The 20722-nt window shown below is 35.1% G+C and overlaps 1 protein-coding gene across 4 annotated transcripts in view; it reads left to right on the plus strand.

Annotated features, from left to right (window-relative positions):
• Positions 1–20722, plus strand: part of LOC123538040 (dipeptidyl peptidase 4-like) — a 251428-nt gene that overhangs the window by 219875 nt on the left and 10831 nt on the right. For all 4 annotated transcript variants that reach the window (XM_053529558.1, XM_053529559.1, XM_053529561.1 and 1 more), the window contains exons 2-18: positions 29–143; positions 3707–3802; positions 5920–6017; positions 6411–6485; positions 6800–6852; positions 7506–7581; positions 9777–9900; positions 10720–10880; positions 11179–11273; positions 11652–11775; positions 12688–12726; positions 13853–13972; positions 15302–15396; positions 15869–15919; positions 18370–18545; positions 19279–19377; positions 20401–20476. In XM_053529558.1, coding sequence (XP_053385533.1) covers positions 29–143; positions 3707–3802; positions 5920–6017; positions 6411–6485; positions 6800–6852; positions 7506–7581; positions 9777–9900; positions 10720–10880; positions 11179–11273; positions 11652–11775; positions 12688–12726; positions 13853–13972; positions 15302–15396; positions 15869–15919; positions 18370–18545; positions 19279–19377; positions 20401–20476 — 1673 coding nt within the window. The remainder of the gene's footprint in view (positions 1–28; positions 144–3706; positions 3803–5919; positions 6018–6410; positions 6486–6799; positions 6853–7505; positions 7582–9776; positions 9901–10719; positions 10881–11178; positions 11274–11651; positions 11776–12687; positions 12727–13852; positions 13973–15301; positions 15397–15868; positions 15920–18369; positions 18546–19278; positions 19378–20400; positions 20477–20722) is intronic.

Here is a 20722-nt window from a genome sequence, read left to right on the forward strand (position 1 = left end):
TTTACCACTGAAACGTTATGTTTTGCAGGAGCTGGTGGGTCACACGGTGCAGCAGAGAAACTGGAAAGGCATTGTGATAGCGCTGGTTGTGATAATCGTCGTATGTGCTCTTATAGTTGCTACTATCATTTTGATATCTCCAAGTAAGTATACTCCGTGTTGTGATTATCTCATTCTCTTTTACCCCCAAGTAAGTGTAATCCGTGTTATTATTATCTCATTCTTTTTTACCACTAGGTGATTGAACTTTTGTGTTGTAACCATTTCATCTTCTTTTTTATCCAAGTAAGTGTACTCCGTGTTGTTATTATCTTATACTCTTATTCATCTTAGTAAGTGTACTCCGTGTTCTGATGCTCTTATGTTTCTAAATAAATGTACTTTGTGATGCTAGTCTTTCATTTTGAAACATATCCAAATAAATGTACTCCTAGTTGTGGTTATCTTCTTAGCTACCTCCATATAAGTGTGCCTCATGTTTTGTGATTAACTCATTTACTTGTATCTTAAAATATAGGTACTACATGTTATGATTGTCATTTTCTCTTAAAGTTTCTAGTCAGTAAATTGCTTCTTTGGATTGTTTCATGTTCGTTTAGAATTTGCTCGTGTTGCGAATGGTTCATTATCTAATATTTGCATTTTCTATCAGAATAATTATTATTGTTTTGTGTTTAATTTTTACTGTTTATCCTCGTTTATAAACTAGGATACTGGTAAAGTTTAGAAATGCATTCATTAAGAGTGGGGGAAATAGGAATATTGGTGCAGTCTGCAGTCTGTAGTAGGAGGATTGTCGTCAAAAAATACATGGTCTTTTGGATCTTGGATTCCACTCAATATCTTTATAACAGAATTATAACAGATTTATAACAGAATTCCTCTTAAGCTGGTGCTAGGAGCTTAATGGTGTTGCACTTTTATTACCTCTCATGAAAAGACTCAGTCAAATCGAGCCTGCATTTTTTTTTTTTTTTTTTTTGCTTGGTTGTTTTTTGTGCTTCCAAAGGATCTTATTACAGGTTTTATTTGCTATAACAATAACAGTGTTAAAGTAGCGGCCGTAAAAAATCTCCCTTTGCTTGAATTCAGTGTTTTTATATTTTCTGTTCCTTTTGGCTCACAGAATCCACTTAGGGGCCGCCATGGCCGAGTGATTAAGGTCGCTGACTTCAAATCACTTGTTCCTAATTGATGTGGGCTTGGTTATCGCATGGGACGTACAATTCTTCCACTGTGCGAAAGTCCACTTTTATATCAAAATAGAAGTCTTTTACAAAAAAAGGACTCTGCTTTGCTGTGAACTTCAGTTGATATATTAAATCAGCCTTGGAATTCAGCATACTTTTAACTGAAAACCTAAAACGTCAGTAAATACTTAAAGCGGATGTACACGTATATCGTATGTACTCAATACTTAAAGCAGGTGTACATGTTTATGTTATGTAGTCAGTACTTAAAGCGGATGTACATGTATATGTAATGCACTCAATACTTGAAGCAGATGTACATGTATGTGTACTGTACTAAATACTTATGCGAGTGTACATGTATATGTAATGCACTCAATACTTAAAGCGGGTGTACATATATGTGTAATGCACTCAATACTTAAAGCAGATGTACATGGTTATGTACTGTACTCAATACTTAAAGCTGGTGTACATGTATAATTATACTATAACTTGTGTCCCTTTACGAAAGCAAGTGTGTGTATTGTAAGTTTATTTTGCAGTTTCTCATATAGTTGCTATTATGTTTATCTAATTGTAAATGTTGTTGTTATTTTCAGTCATTTTTGTAATTTCTGTATTTTTGTTCAACATTCCAGCATCTTCAAGTAATGTAGTATTTAATTCAGTTATGTCTGTTTCTAATCTAATCTAACTTCTCCTCTGGCATACACAATTCTTGCATTGTTCTACTTACCTGTAATCAATATTTTATGTATCTCATTTGTAGACATTTATCTTTGAGTAAGTGACTTTCTTGTTGTGCTTATGTGTCAAACCTCACAGTTCACAGTTGCAAAATTAATATTTTTCTTTCTATCTATACACGCTAACTTTATATCATATAATATCTTGGACAGGGTCCGTAACAGTGTGTACCTAATTAGAGCAGAACATATGGTGGCTGATTTAGGACATTTGTCATGCGAGAAGTTTATGTGGCATATTTCGTTGTGTCGCCAAGAAATGTTGAATGTTTCTTGTGTCGCTTTGGCGCGTGCGCCAACGCGACAAAACGAAATATCACCGCGACAGAACGAAACATAGAACGATACAGAACGGAACATTTTATTAAGCGTTTCATATGCGCCATAAACAAAGATTTCGTTTTGGCTTGTTAGCGCGCGCGCCAAAACGAAATGAAATGTTTTGTTGTTTTGCATTGACGTGCGCTTCATTTTTTTTTCTTGTCTGCGCGCGCCAAGATGCAATACTTTTGGTTTTTTGTCTAGCGTTGGCGCGCTCGCGAGGACAACACAACGAAATGTGCTTTATAGTCGTGCGCACGCAAACGTGCCATAACGAAATGTCATAATCTGCCACCATAAGAACATGTATTTCGTTGCGTAACACAAACTAGAAAGCGAAGGTTTTGTTTTAGTTAAATCTTTTACAAAGTCAATGTCTTATATTTGAAAGGCACTACAAAGGAGTATTTTTCCTATGCTAAGCATACTTGGCGCTAAGGTGTAATAATTGGCAACACATCTGTTAAAATACCTTTGGCAATAAAACTGTTGACCTGTATGATATACATACATAAATAAGTATTAAACATAGTCACGTTACCATACCGCGGCGTTATGTTTTTGTTTTGCTATAGCCAAGTATTTCATTTTTGAATACAATGATGCACCATTTGCTTTACAAAAATGCATGTCCGTTTTTTTAAGAAAAGTAATACATGTTATGTTAAGGTAATGCTAAATTATCAAACAGTTGTCGCCTATAATCTCACTGCGGCTTGGTATCACAGTAATCACGTATCAGTGTGGCCTGGTCTCACTTCATTTACAAACTGTATGACACTCTTTCTTGTGTAGCCTAATATAAACTCATTTTGCAATGTGAGAGTTTATAGCTATATAATTACATCCCTACAATTTATAATATCAATACAGTTATTTGACTGGCACTACAGATACAGTATTCCTATAAACCATAATACAAACTTTTAAAATTCAGTTTCTAATATGGAACAGATTGTAAAATAGTTATTCTGAGAGGCATGAAAACAGTGTTTAAACAGCATGTGGTAATTTGAAAAGAACCGATATCAAGGCAATATCAGAAGTTAACGGTATTTACAGGTGGCTAAAATAAAATATGTTTGTAATCCGCCACCATACATATTTTAGATAGCTTTAAAACGTACATACAGAAATGTATAGTATATTAATTAGTATAAGTTGTTACACGTGTATTAACAATCAAATATAAATAATATAAATACTTTGAAAACAGATGGACATGCACAAGTGGCAACAACCTTTTTTGCATTTCCGTTAAGTATGGTTTCATCAGAAATGAAAGTTCCAAATTAAACTAGCATTTAGGACTTTTGATTCTCACAAAGGAAATGAGCAAAAATCTGTTTGCAGGATTTAAAACTTATACAGAATTATATCAAGAAAAAGATGTTTGAAATGTTACAGGAAGATAAAATGTTTAGACTTTTATTGCATTTTTTCTAGATGGAGACGAAGAGGGAACAAAAGCCAAGTTCACATTTGAAGATTTCATCGACAATAAGTATGCTCCCAGAAGCTTCTCATACAAATGGATACAAGGTACTGTAACGATGTTCCTATATATATAGGCGTTCTCATACAAATGGATAAAAGGTACTGTAACGATGTTCCTAGGCATTCTCGTACAAATGGATAAAAGGTACTGTAACGATGTTCCTAGGCATTCTCGTACAAATGGATAACAGGTACAGTTACAATGTTCCTAGGCATTCTCATACAAATGGATAACAGGTACAGTTACAATGTTCATATGCATTCTCATAAAAATGGATAACAGGTACAGTTACAATGTTCCTAGGCATTCTCATACAAATGGATAACAGGTACAGTTACAGTGTTCCTAGGCATTTTCATAAAAATGGATAACAGGTACAGTTACAATGTTCCTAGGCATTCTCATACAAATGGATAACAGGTACAGTTACAATGTTCCTAGGCATTCTCATACAAATGGATAACAGGTACAGTTACAATGTTCCTAGGCATTCTCATACAAATGGATAACAGGTACAGTTACAATGTTCCTAGGCATTCTCATACAAATGGATAACAGGTACAGTTACAGTGTTCCTAGGCATTCTCATAAAAATGGATAACAGGTACAGTTACAGTGTTCCTAGGCATTCTCATACAAATGGATAACAGGTACAGTTACAGTGTTCCTAGGCATTCTCATACAAATGGGTAACAGGTACAGTTACAATGTTCCTCGGCATTCTCATACAAATGGGTAACAGGCACAGTTACAATGTTCCTAGGCATTCTCATACAAATGGGTACAATGTTCCTAGGCATTCTCATACAAATGGATAACAGGTCCAGTTACAACGTTCCTAGGCATTCTCATACAAATGGATAACAGGTACAGTTACAACGTTCCTAGGCATTCTCATACATATTGATAACAGGCACAGTTACACTGTTCCAAGGCATTCTCATACAAATGGGTAACAGGCACAGTTACAATGTTCCTAGGCATTCTCATACAAATGGGTACAATGTTCCTAGGCATTCTCATACAAATGGGTACAATGTTCCTATGCATTCTCATACAAATGGGTACAATGTTCCTAGGCATTCACATACAAATGGGTAACAGGCACAGTTACAATGTTCCTAGGCATTCTCATACAAATGGGTACAATGTTCCTAGGCATTCTCATACAAATGGGTACAATGTTCCTAGGCATTCTCATACAAACGGGTAACAGGTACAGTTACAATCAGTATATTTCTTGGCTTCCTAATACAACGAGATAGAAGGTAAGAAACAATAAGCTCTTGGGTGTTTTCAATCAAATAAATAAAAAGTAATAATAAATATTTTCTCTGGCGTTCTCATGTAAAATGAGTATGTCCCTAAAGCATGTTCTCATGCAAATGAATAAAAGATACAATAGTTTATAATCATATGGCGTCCTCATGCTAATGGACAAAATGTTGCATGACAGAAAATTTCTGTAGATTAGTAGAATAGAGAATAAAGATTCTCAGCAGGCACAAAATAAAACAGACGTAAATAAACATTTTGCACAACAAACAGATTTACATCCAGACAGGTTTATCATTCGTTCTCGTTATCTAATAAAATTATGGTATTTTTATAGTAGCTCGATCTTGGATGATGTATCTGGCTCGAGCGGATTTTGTCAGATCGGTTCTCGCGCCGAGTGGGATCCGTCCTTGCAAAATCCACGGGAGCCGAATACAATATCCCAGATCTAGCTACTATGTAATGAACCTTTTATCATACCTCGTTGTTTTGTTATCGAACGAAAGCTTAAATCGTTGTTTATCGATGTTAATGATATATTTCTGTCCTATTACAATGAGGTTATTAATTTCGTCAAAAAAAAAGGACAAAATGCTCGGCAGAGCTTCGACATTTTAATTACTTTTATTCAACTCGTTTAATATATTCAATATGAAAATGTAATACTAATATCCACTGTTTCTGTATTCAGACACAGAAAAGTTGGCCTGTGCACACGTTGCACAATGTAAACGTGCAATGCTGAATTACTGAAAAGCACAAGAAGGCGCCAGTCATTCCAATAAAGAGAAATAAATGTAGATTACTGTTATACACCTAATAATATAGTCTAAACAATATACCAAAACTTCTTTTAAAATATTACTGATTAAATCCATTACAGATGCAGATGCATTTTACTTCAAGAATGAAGATGGTGCTGTACTCCGATATAATTGCTCAACTAACTCCTCCGCCATTATTATGGATAACTCCACATTTGTAAGTAATTCGTCGGCTAATATCAATGGTATTTAATTACTACACACATTCGTAATTATTATGATATTTTTAATGATTTTCATTCTTAATTTCTAAGTAGTGCAATGTACGGTAATGTACGACAGTGTATGGTAATGCAAGGTATGTAAGGTATTTGGTGTGTTATTTGGTGTGTATTTTTTCGGGTGAGGGCGTGAGGGGTGGGGGCGTAGCACCGTTTGTTAACAGTATTTCAGTTATGTAATGGTGGACCTAGCCTATGTTCCTTGAACCGTAGATCTGCGCTCTCTCTATTGAGCTAAGCGGGCGGGATTACGGCAAATGTACTTCGCATAACTCAACAGTAAGTTTTTTTTTATTAATGACGTAACGGAATACTATTTCTAATTCCAGAGAGAGCTGGACACGTCCAGTTATACCATATCACCGGGAGAGTACTTTGCTTTGTTGCCTTATGAAATCAAAAAGGTAAGTTATAGATTGGTGGAGACAGTCGTAGCATTTGTTTCAATATATTTCCGCTTAAAACTCTACAGGTAAAACGAAAAATATAACACTGACCCAAAGTCAAAATAATGTAATATTAACATGATGGGGGTAATAAAACACTCATAGTCTGAGTGAATACAAAATTTATAGAATCTATAGCTGAATCAAAAGTCTGTATACTATTGTTACGGAATCTTGTATGGTCTTTTAATTTGCATAATTGTACTGCATGCTGCACGAACGTTGTATTGTCACCATAGTGGTTTATAAGATACATTTTGTTTCCGTTTCAGATATATAGATATTCTACTAGTGCGAAATATAAAATTTTGAACATACATACCGAGTAAGTATTGAATTCGAAAAGAGTTTTTTTTCTCAACGAAATGGGCCAATAATGGCATTTGATTAGGTATTTTCCGTGTACGATAACAAAATTTCCCAGCTGGCTCGTTTGAGTTACATTAACGGATATACGGATATTACAGCCACTACAGGTCCAAGGTTTTAAAGTTAGAAATCAAATGAAATAATGATCAGAAAGGAGCTGTTCGAACCGAAATCTACAATGTATGTCTTGGACTCTTCTCTATATACTTATTTTATATACGTGTGATAGATTAGCGGCATTAGTCTGAATCGATTCCTGTGATTTGTTGTTTGTGTATTTCATTTATGTAACGATAGGCAGTGAACCTAACCAGTGTTCCTGAATTCTGTACCAGTACAAACCTGGTCTCCGCCAGTAATTGCCAACTTCCCCACATAAATCAGAGGTTGAGGACGAATGATTTCAGAAACAATGTCTGTTATCAAATCGTCACATAGAACATACGCCCCACTCGGGGATCGAACTCTCGTCTCCGCGATCCGTAGATCTGTGCTCTCCCTATTGAAATAGCTAAGCGGGCGGGTCGAGGCCTACTTTTGTCAGTAGTAATTTTAGGATAGACAATAAAGAAATAATTGGTCCACCTGAAATACTGTTAATTATTTCAGGGAGTCAAGAAATTTAAAAGGACCAAAGGGTCTAGAGTTTCAGTATGTGTCATGGTCACCTACAGTAGATGGCGTGGTATGTATAAAACATTTCTCTCCAGCAGGTGTGTTTCATTGTACAATGAACTGTGTATATAAGTTTATTTATAGTCGCCACCGGTAACCGATATTGGCGACTCCTCCAGAAGACTGCTAGTGATCTTAATGGGAGGAGACAATTCCAGAAGCTTCCAAGGTTCTTTAGCGTGCCAGGTGAAAAGAACCATACACGGGACTCTTATCCCAATGTTAGTAATTTTTAGTAACTAGAGAAGTGGGGGCTCGAACTCACGACCCCTGGTTTCTAAGTGAAACATTGTTACCACTGGACCACTGCGTCCGCTCTATATGATGAGCATTTCAAAAGTCTATGAGCTTGGTGATTGGCCCCAGTTGTTCCAAAACGTCACGTGGTTGTATGTACTAGACAGCGCTTTATATTTTGCCAGAAAATAACTCCGTTTATTACATACTCGTTTTAGTTCTCCAAATCATGTCTGCTGTTGGCGTCAGTTTGATATGTGTCGTTACGTCAGTATTTTTAATTTTATTCAGGCTATGTATGACACTGTAATAAAAAGATTCTTAGCTTTGCATGGAGCAATATGACTTGTGTGGAATGATAAAATTGCTGTCCTATAGTCGCGCAATATTTCCGCTGCAGAACAGATGCAAAGCTGATAATCTGTAATTATTACATAAGTTTTCGGCGAATTATTGAAGTATTTTAAGTATAATATATCTCACTTAATGAAAGATATTTCGATCTTGCAATGAAATAAGCAAATAACCTACAATCTACTTTATAAATATGAAAGCACATCAACGGTATTTAGCGATAGCAGTGTATTATGCGATTCACTTTTTGTAATTTTGCTATTAATATTGTATTATAAAATTTCCTGCTGCATTTTTTTTTCTCAACAAAATGTGATACGAACTCTTTCAACAAATAGAACAAAGTTTGGAATCTGTATTACTTTATGATAAGTTTCTATTTGTTATGCCTATGGGTTTACGGTATAAGAAAACCTGTTTATAGGGTTGTTATAACTTGATATATCCCAAATATTAATACAATAAAGAAGATAAAGACAGTTCAACAACAGGTGTTTTGTTTCCGATATCGAGCTATCTGTATACTACCAGCCCGAAGAAAATATAATTATAATATTTTTCTTTTCTAGAACAAAGAGCAACTTATTATAATGTTCTGTTAGAAGAACAAAGAAGCCATTGAATATCTGTATCTAAGTTACAGTTAGCAAAAAAAAAATAACATCATCTTTACTTGATAAAAACAACAACATAGGTATTTCCGTACAGGTTATTTTTTCTTTTCAATTTTCCACATGCGCTTCATTAACTTTCCCCTCTGCATATTCTGTAAATACCATAGAGCCCTCACGCTACCTTAGGAAAACGACTTCGTAGATTTCAGCATCAATGTTAACTCAAAGCTTCAGCAAAAAAATAATGCATTTGTTAAGGCGGTACTTTAGGATGTCAAGTCCTTATCGCCAGGTGCCATAATATGTCTTATATAATAATGATAAATAGTGACAATTATATTATTATTATTATAAAAAAAAGAAAAACGTTTTTTTTTAACAAACAGTGGCCTAGAGAGATTACTTTTAAACTGTATGGCTTATTTAGATCTAGATAATAATCCGAAGCTAAAATACTGTTAGTAACAAGTGTTATTTGTTATTCTCACACGAATGTAAAATTCTTTTGAGAAAAAAAGTGAAACGTAAGAGTTCAGGAGTTTTAAGATGCAACGATATTTTTGCTGCCAACATGAAAAAAAAATGCATGTCTACGCCTGCAGTAACTAAATTAAACACAAAAGCACAAAACCACATCTAAGTATATAACGTATTTATATGACTTTCAGATAATATCGCGTGCGCATTATTACGATAAAAAAGTCAAAGAATGATCAACATCTGAGAGTTCATACGAAAGTTTGAAAGTATATCATGAGTTAGCATTTATACAGCTATAAAAACTATACTTCTTTAAAATAACATATACAGTAAAACCTGTTCGTAAAAACCACACTTGGATGGGAGAAACTACTTTTTTTGATAGGCGGTCTCTCAGACAAGGTAAATTTTCTTTAGTAATTGTTAATAAGAAAAGAAAATGGTGGCCTTTGTAGACATGTTTAATGGCGTTTGTTCAGAGGTGGTCTTTATCACAGGTTTGACTGTAATCATTTTATAGGTGTTTGTACAAAATAATGATGTGTACTACAGAAGAAATATGTACGACGAGGGCGCATTCCAGGTAACCAGTACTGGTAAACCAGATGAGATATTTAATGGTGTTCCAGACTGGGTATTTGAAGGTGAGTGTATTATCGTAGGTGTTCGGAAAGAGAGAGCGTTTTCGGCGAGAGGGTGTTCGGAAAGTGGGTTGTTCGGAAATGGATCGTCGGAAAGAGGGTCATTAATAGAGTATGTTTGGAAAAAAAGTACGCAGAAAGAGGTTCCTTGTGGGTTAGATGTTCTTAGATTTAATATACACTAAAACCACACTAAATTGGATCTTTGGGTGTTCGGTGACCTCAAGATGGATGTTTAAAAAGCAGACATTAAGGTGAATGTAGATTAGTTTCTTAAGGATATCTCTTCATTTCTTGTTCTTTCATTTATAAATGACTAAATTTTTAATTCATTTGCTTAAAGTATGTAAGTGTTGAAAAACTGAGGCGTTGTCTCGATTGGGTATGAAAGGTACATTTGTATCAGTTGAAAACTGTTACAGAAAGGATATTTTGAAAATGTGTTTTATTCATCTGTTTATTTGCTTCCTTAGTTTGGGTGTTTAAGTTGTAAATTATTAGTTTATATGTTATGAATTGTTGATAAACTCCCTTGTTTGTGATATTGGTAGGCAGATATTGATATTTGAATAGACCCAGTTTAGAATGACCTTACGTCTACGTGACGAGCAATTAGAAAACATGCTTAATATGGAAAACATTTAAATTACTGGTGTCAGGGCCGACAAGTAAAAATGTTTTAAGTATGTCGGCATGTGACTTTACCGTGATACGAAAAAAGCTGACTGCATAGATAATATCATTCCGTTAAGATATAGGCCAACAATGCTATTATTTGTATATCAGAGTTAAAACAGATGAACCTTTCATTTTATTTTTCAGAGGAGATATTGTACAAAGACAATGCCATATGGTGGTCTCCAGATGGCCATTATTTTGTATATGCGTCATTTAACGATTCACAAGTCGGGCTTTTTGATCTCACGTACTATGGTGACCTGAAGAACCAGTATGTGGAAAACAAGAAATTATTGTATCCTAAGGTAGGTATTTCAATAATAAAATGATAAAATCTGTAAGAAAATCCTTAGCAATTTTCAGTTGTTTTTTTCGTACAACTGAACAGTATACTCGTTTACCTAGACGACTCTTTAGCCGTAATTTTGTTATTATTTCTACAGTTCTGGTTTTATCTTGTCTGAATAAGTTCTGCCGGAGTCAGAAATATTGAAATTATACTGAATTTGAGAAAAAAATGATGAACGTATTGTTTTTGCTGCTGCAGATCATCCCTTTTTCTGCTGTTGTTTTTTGAATGATGAATGTGTAACTGAATTGCAGGCTGGAACAGAAAATCCCACGTTTTCACTGCACATCTTTAATACGCATACCAACACTACTGTACATATAGAACCACCGGACTCGCTTAGAGACATGTAAGTATAGTGTTTGTTTGTTTGTTTGTTTGTTTGTTTGTTTGTTTGTTTTGGGTTTAACACCGTTTTTCAAAACAGTATTTCATTTATAAAACGGCAGGCTGTTAACCTAACCGGTGTTTCTGGATTCTGTACCAGTACAAATCTGTTCTCCGCAATTAACTGCCAACTTTCCCACGTGAATCAGAGGTGAAGGGCGAATGATTTCAGACACAATGTCTTTTATCAAATCGTCACGGAGAACTAATAACAATAACAGTTATTATACTGTAATATGTTCATACCATTACGTTCAGACCAGCATGGTCAGTTCAGCTGAAAGCATATGACATTGTTTATCACTATATGATAAACACAGATATAATCATATAATTTCAGAGATCATTATTTTACGACAGTCACGTGGAGAAATAGCCAGCAAGTCTTGATCACGTGGTTGAACCGAGCACAGAACATGTCTATATTTACAATTTGCAGTGCAGACAATGGCTCTTGTTACGAGGTATGAAACAATTCTTCTGTTTGTGTTTTTCTTCAAATGAAAAAAAGATATTCTATTGTACTTATTTATTGTCACTCTTCTGCTTCAAAAATCATATTTTTATTGATTATGTTAGAAAACATTTAACGTCATCCTTGCTACTTTTGAAACCATGTTTTTGTCGAATATGTTAAAGGGCGTTTGACATCACCTTTCATCTTCAGAAACAATTATGATAAGAACAATTGACGTCACCATTCTTCTTTATAAATTGCGTTTTTGTCTGTTATGTAAAGAAACATAATTATGAGCCGCACCATGAGAAAACCAACATAATGAGTTTGCGACCAGCATGGATCCAGACCAGCCTGCGCATCCTTGCAGTCTGGTCAGGATCCATGCTGTTCGCTTTCAAAGCCTATTGCAATTAGAGAAACCGTTAGCGAACAGCATGGATCTTGATCAGACAACGTGGATGCACAGGCGTCTGGATCCATGCTGGTCGCAAATGCACTATGCTGGTTTTGTCATGCTGCGGCTCTATTATGAAGTCGTCCACCTACTCTATAAATCATGCTTTTGTTGATTATAGAAGGAAATATTTGACGTGACCCTTCCACTTTAGAAATCGTGTTTTTGTAGACTTTCTTGAGGGAAATTTTTGACGTCACCCTTCTAGTATACATAGAAATCCAACTTTTGTCGATTTCGTTTAGAAATATTTAATGTCTTTTCAATTCAGAAATCACGTTTTGGTCGTTTGGCTGAGACACATTTGACGTGACCCTTCTGCTTAAAAAATCTTCTTTTTTATTTTGTTGAGAAATGTTTGACGTCATCTATCTATTTTAGAATTAATGATTTGTCGATTATATTTAGAAATGTACTACAACCAGGAAATGGACCTAAGATGAATGTATTTTTATATTTCAGAATTACAGATTTACAGCACCATCAGGCTGGATCGATGTAGTAAGTTTATTACTATATTTTCACTTAACAAGTCAAAACAAACATTTTACGTTCGTCGTTCCTTCCTTTCATTAATTTAAGTAGTCTGTTTAGATATATGAGCCGCGCCATGAGAAAACCAACATATTGCGTTTGCAACCAGCATGGATCCTGACCAGTCTGCGCGGACGCCCAGACTGGTCAGGATCCATGCTGTTCGTTAACAGTTTCTCTAATTCCAATAGGCTTTGAAAAAGAACAGCATGGATCCTGGATCCATGCTGGTCGCAAATGCACTATGTTGGTTTTCTCATGGCACGGCTCATATGTTTACTGGATAACAAGTAAAGCATAATTTTTTTCTCTTCTTCTTGCAATGTTAATTAACAGATAATACAAAATTTACTTTTAAATTATATAAATAATAAGCATGTTATAAGTACTTTTCCCTAAATTGCTGGAATATTACAGAAGAGTACTATTGTCAGGTGTGTGATTTAATTAGTTCGAAATTTCGTCTTACAAAACCTGGACTTGGAAAAATTTGGACTTGGAATGGAGCCCACTTATCTGCAGAATGTGAACGTCTGCCCGTATTATCCTACCGTAAATCTATGTATAACCAACGCTGGAGCTACTGCAAATGTTAAACAGAAGCCAGGACATAGACCTATGTGTCCATTGTAGCATGGGTATGGGTTCGGTCATAGGGGCATGAGGCATGAACTAGATTGAAAATCTTTCCTAAGAGAAATATTCTAAGTTTGATTAGTACAGGAACGTCTTCTTAACCTTCCCTGATATTTCTACTTCCATATGATTAGTACGCCGAAATTTAAAGTAACGTAAATTGAAATTTTGGGTTAGTTTACCGAAACATTGAGTTACTGAAATCGAAAATTTCGAATTAGTGAGTCAAATTTCGAGATACGAATTAGAAATCTCGAATTGTTTACCTCGAAATTTATAATAAGTTGGTGGAAAGTTCGATTTACTCGACTTAATAAATAACACGCTCCTGGTACTAATTTTTTGAGGTAGAATATTGATAAAAGACATGGTATTCAAGGCTTGATTGATCAGGATAAATTTGATAAAAGTACATTTTTATCTCCGTAGTCATGTAAAACAATCTATTATTTCGCAGTATGTATCTCCGACGTTTACACCGGATGGCGGCCATTATTTCCTGATTTTACCACAGCGAGAAGGAGACGTTGGTTCCTACAGACATATTGCAATCATAGACGCTTCTGTCACCATCGATGTAAGCTGAGTTATCTGCCTGATTATCTAGTGTAGCTTTTACTAGAGTGAAAGTCGCTGAGAAAACTCAAATCTGTGTTGAACAGAGGTTATTGCTCCAGAGAAGTTAACCTTAAGCCTGCTGGCGGCAAGTGATTCTGCCTTTGCGACCAGTGCAGACCAAGATCAGCCTGCACATCCGTGCAGTCTGATCATGGTCTGCACTGTTCGCCATTCAGTCAGTAAATTTTCAGTAAACACCCCTTCAATTAATAAATGGTATTTCCTAAAATGAATGATGGACTAGTCTATGTTAGAAATTTAGCCGGGTAATGGTTAATTTACAAAATATTTTATTAAACGGAATGTGCTGACTTTTAAAGACAGGTGCTTGCTCTTTGAAGGTAAACTAAATACTGTATGTCGTAATTATAAATTGCTGCTTTTATGACGAAAGAGTATGTAAAGACAAACAGTCAGATAAAACTGAGGTTGTAAATAGAAAAATCATGTAGATTCTTTTATGATCATAATGGATAGATAATAATGATAAACTACCCACAATGGATATTATATATAGACAACATACGACTATCGCGGATTTTTGTCAATCGGGCGTCTGGATAACCAGTTATCCAGTGTGCAAATGGTCTGTACTGACCGACAATAAATCTCGCATGACTGTAATTTATTCTAATTAAATACGGGAACCTTTTTTTAAAAGAATACGTATATATAACTTATTATTCCTTCTCTTGAGAAGGAATATCTTAATTCAATAAGTCACACTTGACTGAGCTACTGACGACGAAAGCTGTTGTATTACAAGCTGGCCAATTAAACTTCGTGACCTTAGAAATAACCTCTGACGTTAAACTATTCTTTCTCAAACGAGGGGACTTCATGGGTTACACAATACTAAACCCGAGGATGATTAATTGATTCTTTTATTTCCTCCTGAACATAACATATGTACATTCACCAGATAGACATATAATAAACAACCAAATATTATCGTTACCTTCTAATGTATGGTTAATATATGAAAACAAACCCCATTGCGACCCTCTAATTATGTGTAAAAAAAAAGCACACATCGAATACCAGGTCAATGTCTTATTGCCGTATTTACTCTACTGAATGAGGTAACAGATTTAATTTGTTGTTGGATTTAACAATTTATGTTAAATAGCTAGCGTAAATACTTACCTGATATTTTTTGGCAGTATGAAACAGTCATTGCAACCAAAATTTTACAAGATGGTCATTTTATATTTATATAGATGTGCCCTAGAAGGAACTTTTGGTATGCTTTAACTTGTATATAACTACTTTGTTTCACTTGTTTTAGATCAGTGCGGGGCTGTATGGTAAAAGAACTTTTATCACAACTGGACTATTTGATATCATACGTATCCTCCGATATGATCATAGTGCCAGACAGATGTAAGTTAAAACGTTTAATAGAAATGTATAAACAGTGGGTGGACATTAGCGCCAGCGAATTAAATTTCTGTAGTATAATAAATATCTTATAAACATATATTTACATGATTAAACGAAAGGCTATAATTGTCAGAATAACAGTTTTTTAATGGTTCGCGTTTCCGAAGAATTATTTTTCTTTGTAATTTTACAGTTAACGCTTATTTCTGAAGTATTACACGACATGTTACGGGTAGCTAAAAACCTCAAAATTATTTACATTTGCATGTCTCTTTCTGCAATGGCTTGGCTTCTCTTATGCGGATAGTGAGACGATACGTCAGAAAGATAGTGTGTGCAAGACAGGATAGATTTTACCATCATCGCACATATACCTTACGGTCTCTCTTATCATAAAAGCAAATACATTCACATATAAATATTTCCCAGGTAATTATTTCAAACATGAAAAGGCTTTTAATTCTGTTTTTAGATACTATCTGGCGTATAGAACAGGTGACCCCACCTCTAGACATCTATTCAGGTAAGATAAGGCATGCTTATTGAGTAAGATTTGTCTTTTTTATAATTTACGGAATAATTTAGATTTTTCATATCATAAATAAAAGTTAGAATAAACCTCGAGGCCGACGATACAAAATAACTAGCATTTTTAGTGCATGTAGAACGTTACAGCACTGCGATTCGAATCACCGACCCTATTTAAAGGCCGGCATGCGTAATCCATTTATTAGAAAAAAGAAACAAAAGTTTCATTAGGCCTATAAAAATCTTTGTTTCCGGTAACATGCTCAAAAAATTAAAGGTAGGTAGGTCGGAAAACATTTTTTTTTTTGTGGGGAGGGGTTTTTTTTGGGGGGGCGGGGGTAGGGATTTTTTTTTATTAAGAGAGACTTTTCCGAAATTATTTTTGTGTCAAAAATGAATACAAATATGAGGTTATGCCTTTTAAAGCATCAGTAAATTGATTTCTAACATCACTGGCCATGTTTAAAGCATAAAAAGTGCAGTTTTGCAACCTTTTGTTAAAAAGTTTGATAAAATGTTCTCCAAGGCCATAAAAACATTTAGCGTCGGGCTAAAAATTTAGGGTAGTGTGATGCCGTCAATTCTGGGATGTCGGGTGTTTGTAGAACGAACGTTTCTGTGCAATTTTACTATTTTTATTTTATCCACAATAGTTCAAATTAACAAAAGGTATAAATTTATAACAAAATAAGTAGTCAGCTTTTGAACACTGGTTATCCAGTTAATATAATTAGATAAGAAATTTAGTGTCACTTTTAACGTCGGTTAACCGAACTAACAAGAAATTAAACATTAAAGTATAACACGCTTGTTCTGTGGATGTCCACTAACTAACTGTCCTTTCTCCCGGATGCTGCATTATTTCTTATCTTTTCAGTTTAAGATCTTCAACCAATGAAATCACAGATTAGTATCTTGACAACCAGTATATTCGAATTATGCAAATTATTCTTATACAGTCTTCTTTAGATCTTATCACATTTATGATAGTGATCGAAGGAAGTGGTAAACAATGGAACAAAGACCTTGTTAGAAATTATCTACACTTCGCACTCTTGCATTGCATAACAAATAATCAGCTTAATTGTCTACAAATATTACAGAACCTAGCAACTTAAAAGTTTACAGCAGGACAGTAGGTCGGGTTACCGGAAACAGTTTTTTTACGCCTTAATTAATTGAAGGCAAATGAGTCATCAGCACCTATCATGACATGCAAATGATACTGTTTCCTCCTAGTTAAAAAAAATATATATTTGAAAATCCCCATTATACCTCGCACATTATTGAACTTTTATGTCAACATAATTTGCGCATGCATGCATTTGCGTATGATTGCTATTAACTAATTATACACGTGGAAAAAGAATCTTCATTTCTTGGGGCAGACACAATATATAGTACTTAATGATAGTAACTGTATGGAGAAAACATGCACACTTAAAACGTATAACTGACCACAAGTACTAGTTTAGTTGAATTCCTATAGCATAAGCTAACTCCAGCAAATAACAAACAAGGTTTTCAGTCCGAACAGATATTTAAGTAAACACTTGTTATGTTTTGTTCTTAAATTTTCGTTGTGTTGTTTAGATGAAATTTATGTGTAAATTAACTATGTGAAGCGCATCATTAAAAGGGTGCTGTATAGATCTGGTATAATAATGATAACTTTTATGAAGGGTGATCAGTGAAAGGCACTGACCTCCAGATTTCGCTAAAAAATAATCTTTCTTTCAAATTGAAGTTTGGTCATATTACAGTATGAACATTAGAATATGAATTTTTGTTTCTAAAATATTTTAAAAATTCCAAATCAAGAAAAAGAGATGACCGAGTCGGGAATCGAACCCAGGACCGCCACCGCAATGAAGACATTTTCCCGTCGTCGTAACCAATAGCGCTATAGCTGAAGTAGTGAATAATGACTTCAAAATGTAGATATTTGTAATCGAGATAGTTTACCTGGAGTAAAAGCGTGACAAACGCTTTTCGATTTTCATCGTAAAACTGCAAATTCTCATGTGTTTCCGTAACATAAAGTTTGTCAGTAATTAAGTTTGAAAGCCTTCGTAAGAAATATAGCATTTATTTCAAGATATTTAAAAAAAAAAAAATTGTTGTCGAACGATCTGGAGGCCACTGACTTCGAATCACATGCCCCTTGCTGATGTAAGTTCGAAACCTTGCTGGGTGTGTAGACTTCCTCCGCCATCTAGCTGGCTTACGGTAGGTCAGTGGTTCTACTCGAGTGCGGGGCCCATGCCTGAAACGGTACCTGGAGGGGCATTTGGGGTCTTCCTTCTCCACAACAAAAAGCTGAAAAAGTCGCCACATGTCAAAAATTGGGTCGGTGTCACATTAAACCCCATCAATGCAAATAGAACAAGTGTATCTTTTAAAACTATGTTCACATCGATTGTTGTGAGAAATTGTCTTTTGCAGAACAAGCACAGAGACAGGAAATGATTTTCAAAAACCAGTCTGTGTCACGTGCTCAATTTCCAAAGACTGTGATTGGATAAGAGCAGATTTCCCGGATGTAGGGGATAACTATATGCTATGGTGCCTTGGACCAGGTGTTCCTACCTATACACTGAGATCATTTGTTTCTGATACAGGTAAATATGCCAAACAACATGTATTATCTGTCTTTAATCATTGTTGTAATGATTACGCGATGAAATTCTTATAATTGTCCTGCCTACTTCGCATGTTGAATGGAAAACGTAACAAATTAGTCTATTCTATTGTGTCAATATAACTCTCGCTCTTTCGTCACTTTCTTCAAGACGCAGTCTTGCTTTTGTAACAAAAGCCAGGGTCCTGTTTCATTAAAACTACTGATGGGATGTGGTTTAAATGAACGGTGTTTTTAAACAGGGCGTAGCGCCGTTTTACTAAACTGTTACAGTGGAAGTTCTTTAATAAACTAAGAATTTGGGAACAAAAAAAAATGAGCCGCGCCATGAGAAAACCAACATAGTGCGTTTGCGACCAGCATGGATCCAGACCAGCATGCGCATCCTTGCGCATCCGCGCAGTCTGGTCAGGATCCCTGCTGTTCGCTAACGGTTTCACTAATTGCAATAGGCTTTGAAAGTGAACAGCATGGATCCTGACCAGACTGCGCGGATGTGCAGGCTGGTCTGGATCTAATCTATGCTGGTCGCATACGCACTATGTTGTTGTTCTTATGGCGCGGCTCAGTTTGAATTTCGTTTAGTTTGAAACCTAATAGAAATGTATTTAAGAAACTGTTACTTGTCCTTTTCAAGACAAGGATGTACTCTGCCATTTACACGTATTTGATGATTGTGCTAGTAACCCACTTATTTTCGTGACATCTTTTAGTGATAACATTTGAAGATAACAAAGACATAGCCGAAGATCTGGCAAAGATTGCGCTTCCAAGAACTAAAATCATACAGGTTCCATTAAATGATAAACAGAGTAAGTTTCCTAGAAAATTCAGAATATATCGTGTTAACTGTACACTCGTTGTTTTATTCAACTTTTCTGTTGCATTATTTTCCCCTGATTTCTCTTTGAACGTCATGCGATAAGTTTGATATTATCAATCATTTTGAAAACTCCGAGGGTGGTATAGGAACTGTTTAAATTTTCAAAATATCTTGATTAAATATCGAAGTTGTCGGCAAAAATGATGTATTTTCCATTGTAAATAACAGCCACTTTTTTTTCTCTATTTTCTGCTCATTTTTTTGTGAATGGATCATAAAAACATTGTCAGAATTTCTGAGCTAGTTTAGAAGCAATATTTACATGCAAAAATATATAAAATCAGAGTTTTCCGAACTTGTGTTTTTGCCAAATTTTTGCAATGAAAAAAGTACATATTTCGTTGCCTTATTTCCACAATACCGTAACTAGCTTTTTGACGTTTAAATATTTGAATGTCAATGACTTTACACAACGTACAGCCTTGTTGAACTAAAATTTAGCCTGTTTATGTTAGTTCAATAAAGCCACAAATTAACCATCATACAGAGGTCATAGAGACATATCTATAATGACAAGAAAATGCCAAAAATGGACTTGCGCCGTAATATTGACATTTTTAGGATATTTGAGAGACTTAAACGGGTCCAACTGGCACCCTTGGCGTCGTTTAGAATGATGTATAGTTTATATTTTGACCTTGCAAATTAAATCCGCAATTCAAAAAAAAAAAACAGATACGGTTTTGATGGATCAAACAGCAAACCCATTAAAAGAAGAGACATATCTTACATCGTTGATTTATTTGTTTTGCATAATGATAATCGAGGCAATTTGTCTCGAATGAAAGATCTTTGTTGACTTATTCTTTATGTTTCGTAAATGAATGGACTTGTTTACTTGAGTGCTAACTGAAAGATTTTAACAAACTTTTAAACAGTGTAGTTACTATTACATAATTCCTGAACTGCGCATTGTTTCACTGAATAGATTACGAATTAAATTACATTACAGTGATGTGGGCCAAGCTGAAACTTCCGCCTGAGCTAAAAGAACACGAGGAAATTACATTTAATTTGCTCACGAGTGTGTAAGTACGTGTGCACGAATAAACATTTCTTTTCGTCTACTAGTAACTGTAACTATCATTGTTCAGTATAAATTGTTACTTGGCTCCTGATATAGATCGTCGTTTCATACTTGCTGCAGACCAGTCTATAGTTTGGTTGACGTCAACTGCCCTTCAAATTATCTAGCCAGTTATCTCCCCTAATGTTCTGTAACTGCAGGGGGAGATCGACACGTAGGAGTGGGTAGGCCTAAAGACAAAGCAGCC

The sequence above is a fragment of the Mercenaria mercenaria genome, chromosome 18 (assembly GCF_021730395.1).
Source record: "Mercenaria mercenaria strain notata chromosome 18, MADL_Memer_1, whole genome shotgun sequence".
In the NCBI taxonomy this organism is placed as follows: Eukaryota; Metazoa; Mollusca; class Bivalvia; order Venerida; family Veneridae; genus Mercenaria; species Mercenaria mercenaria.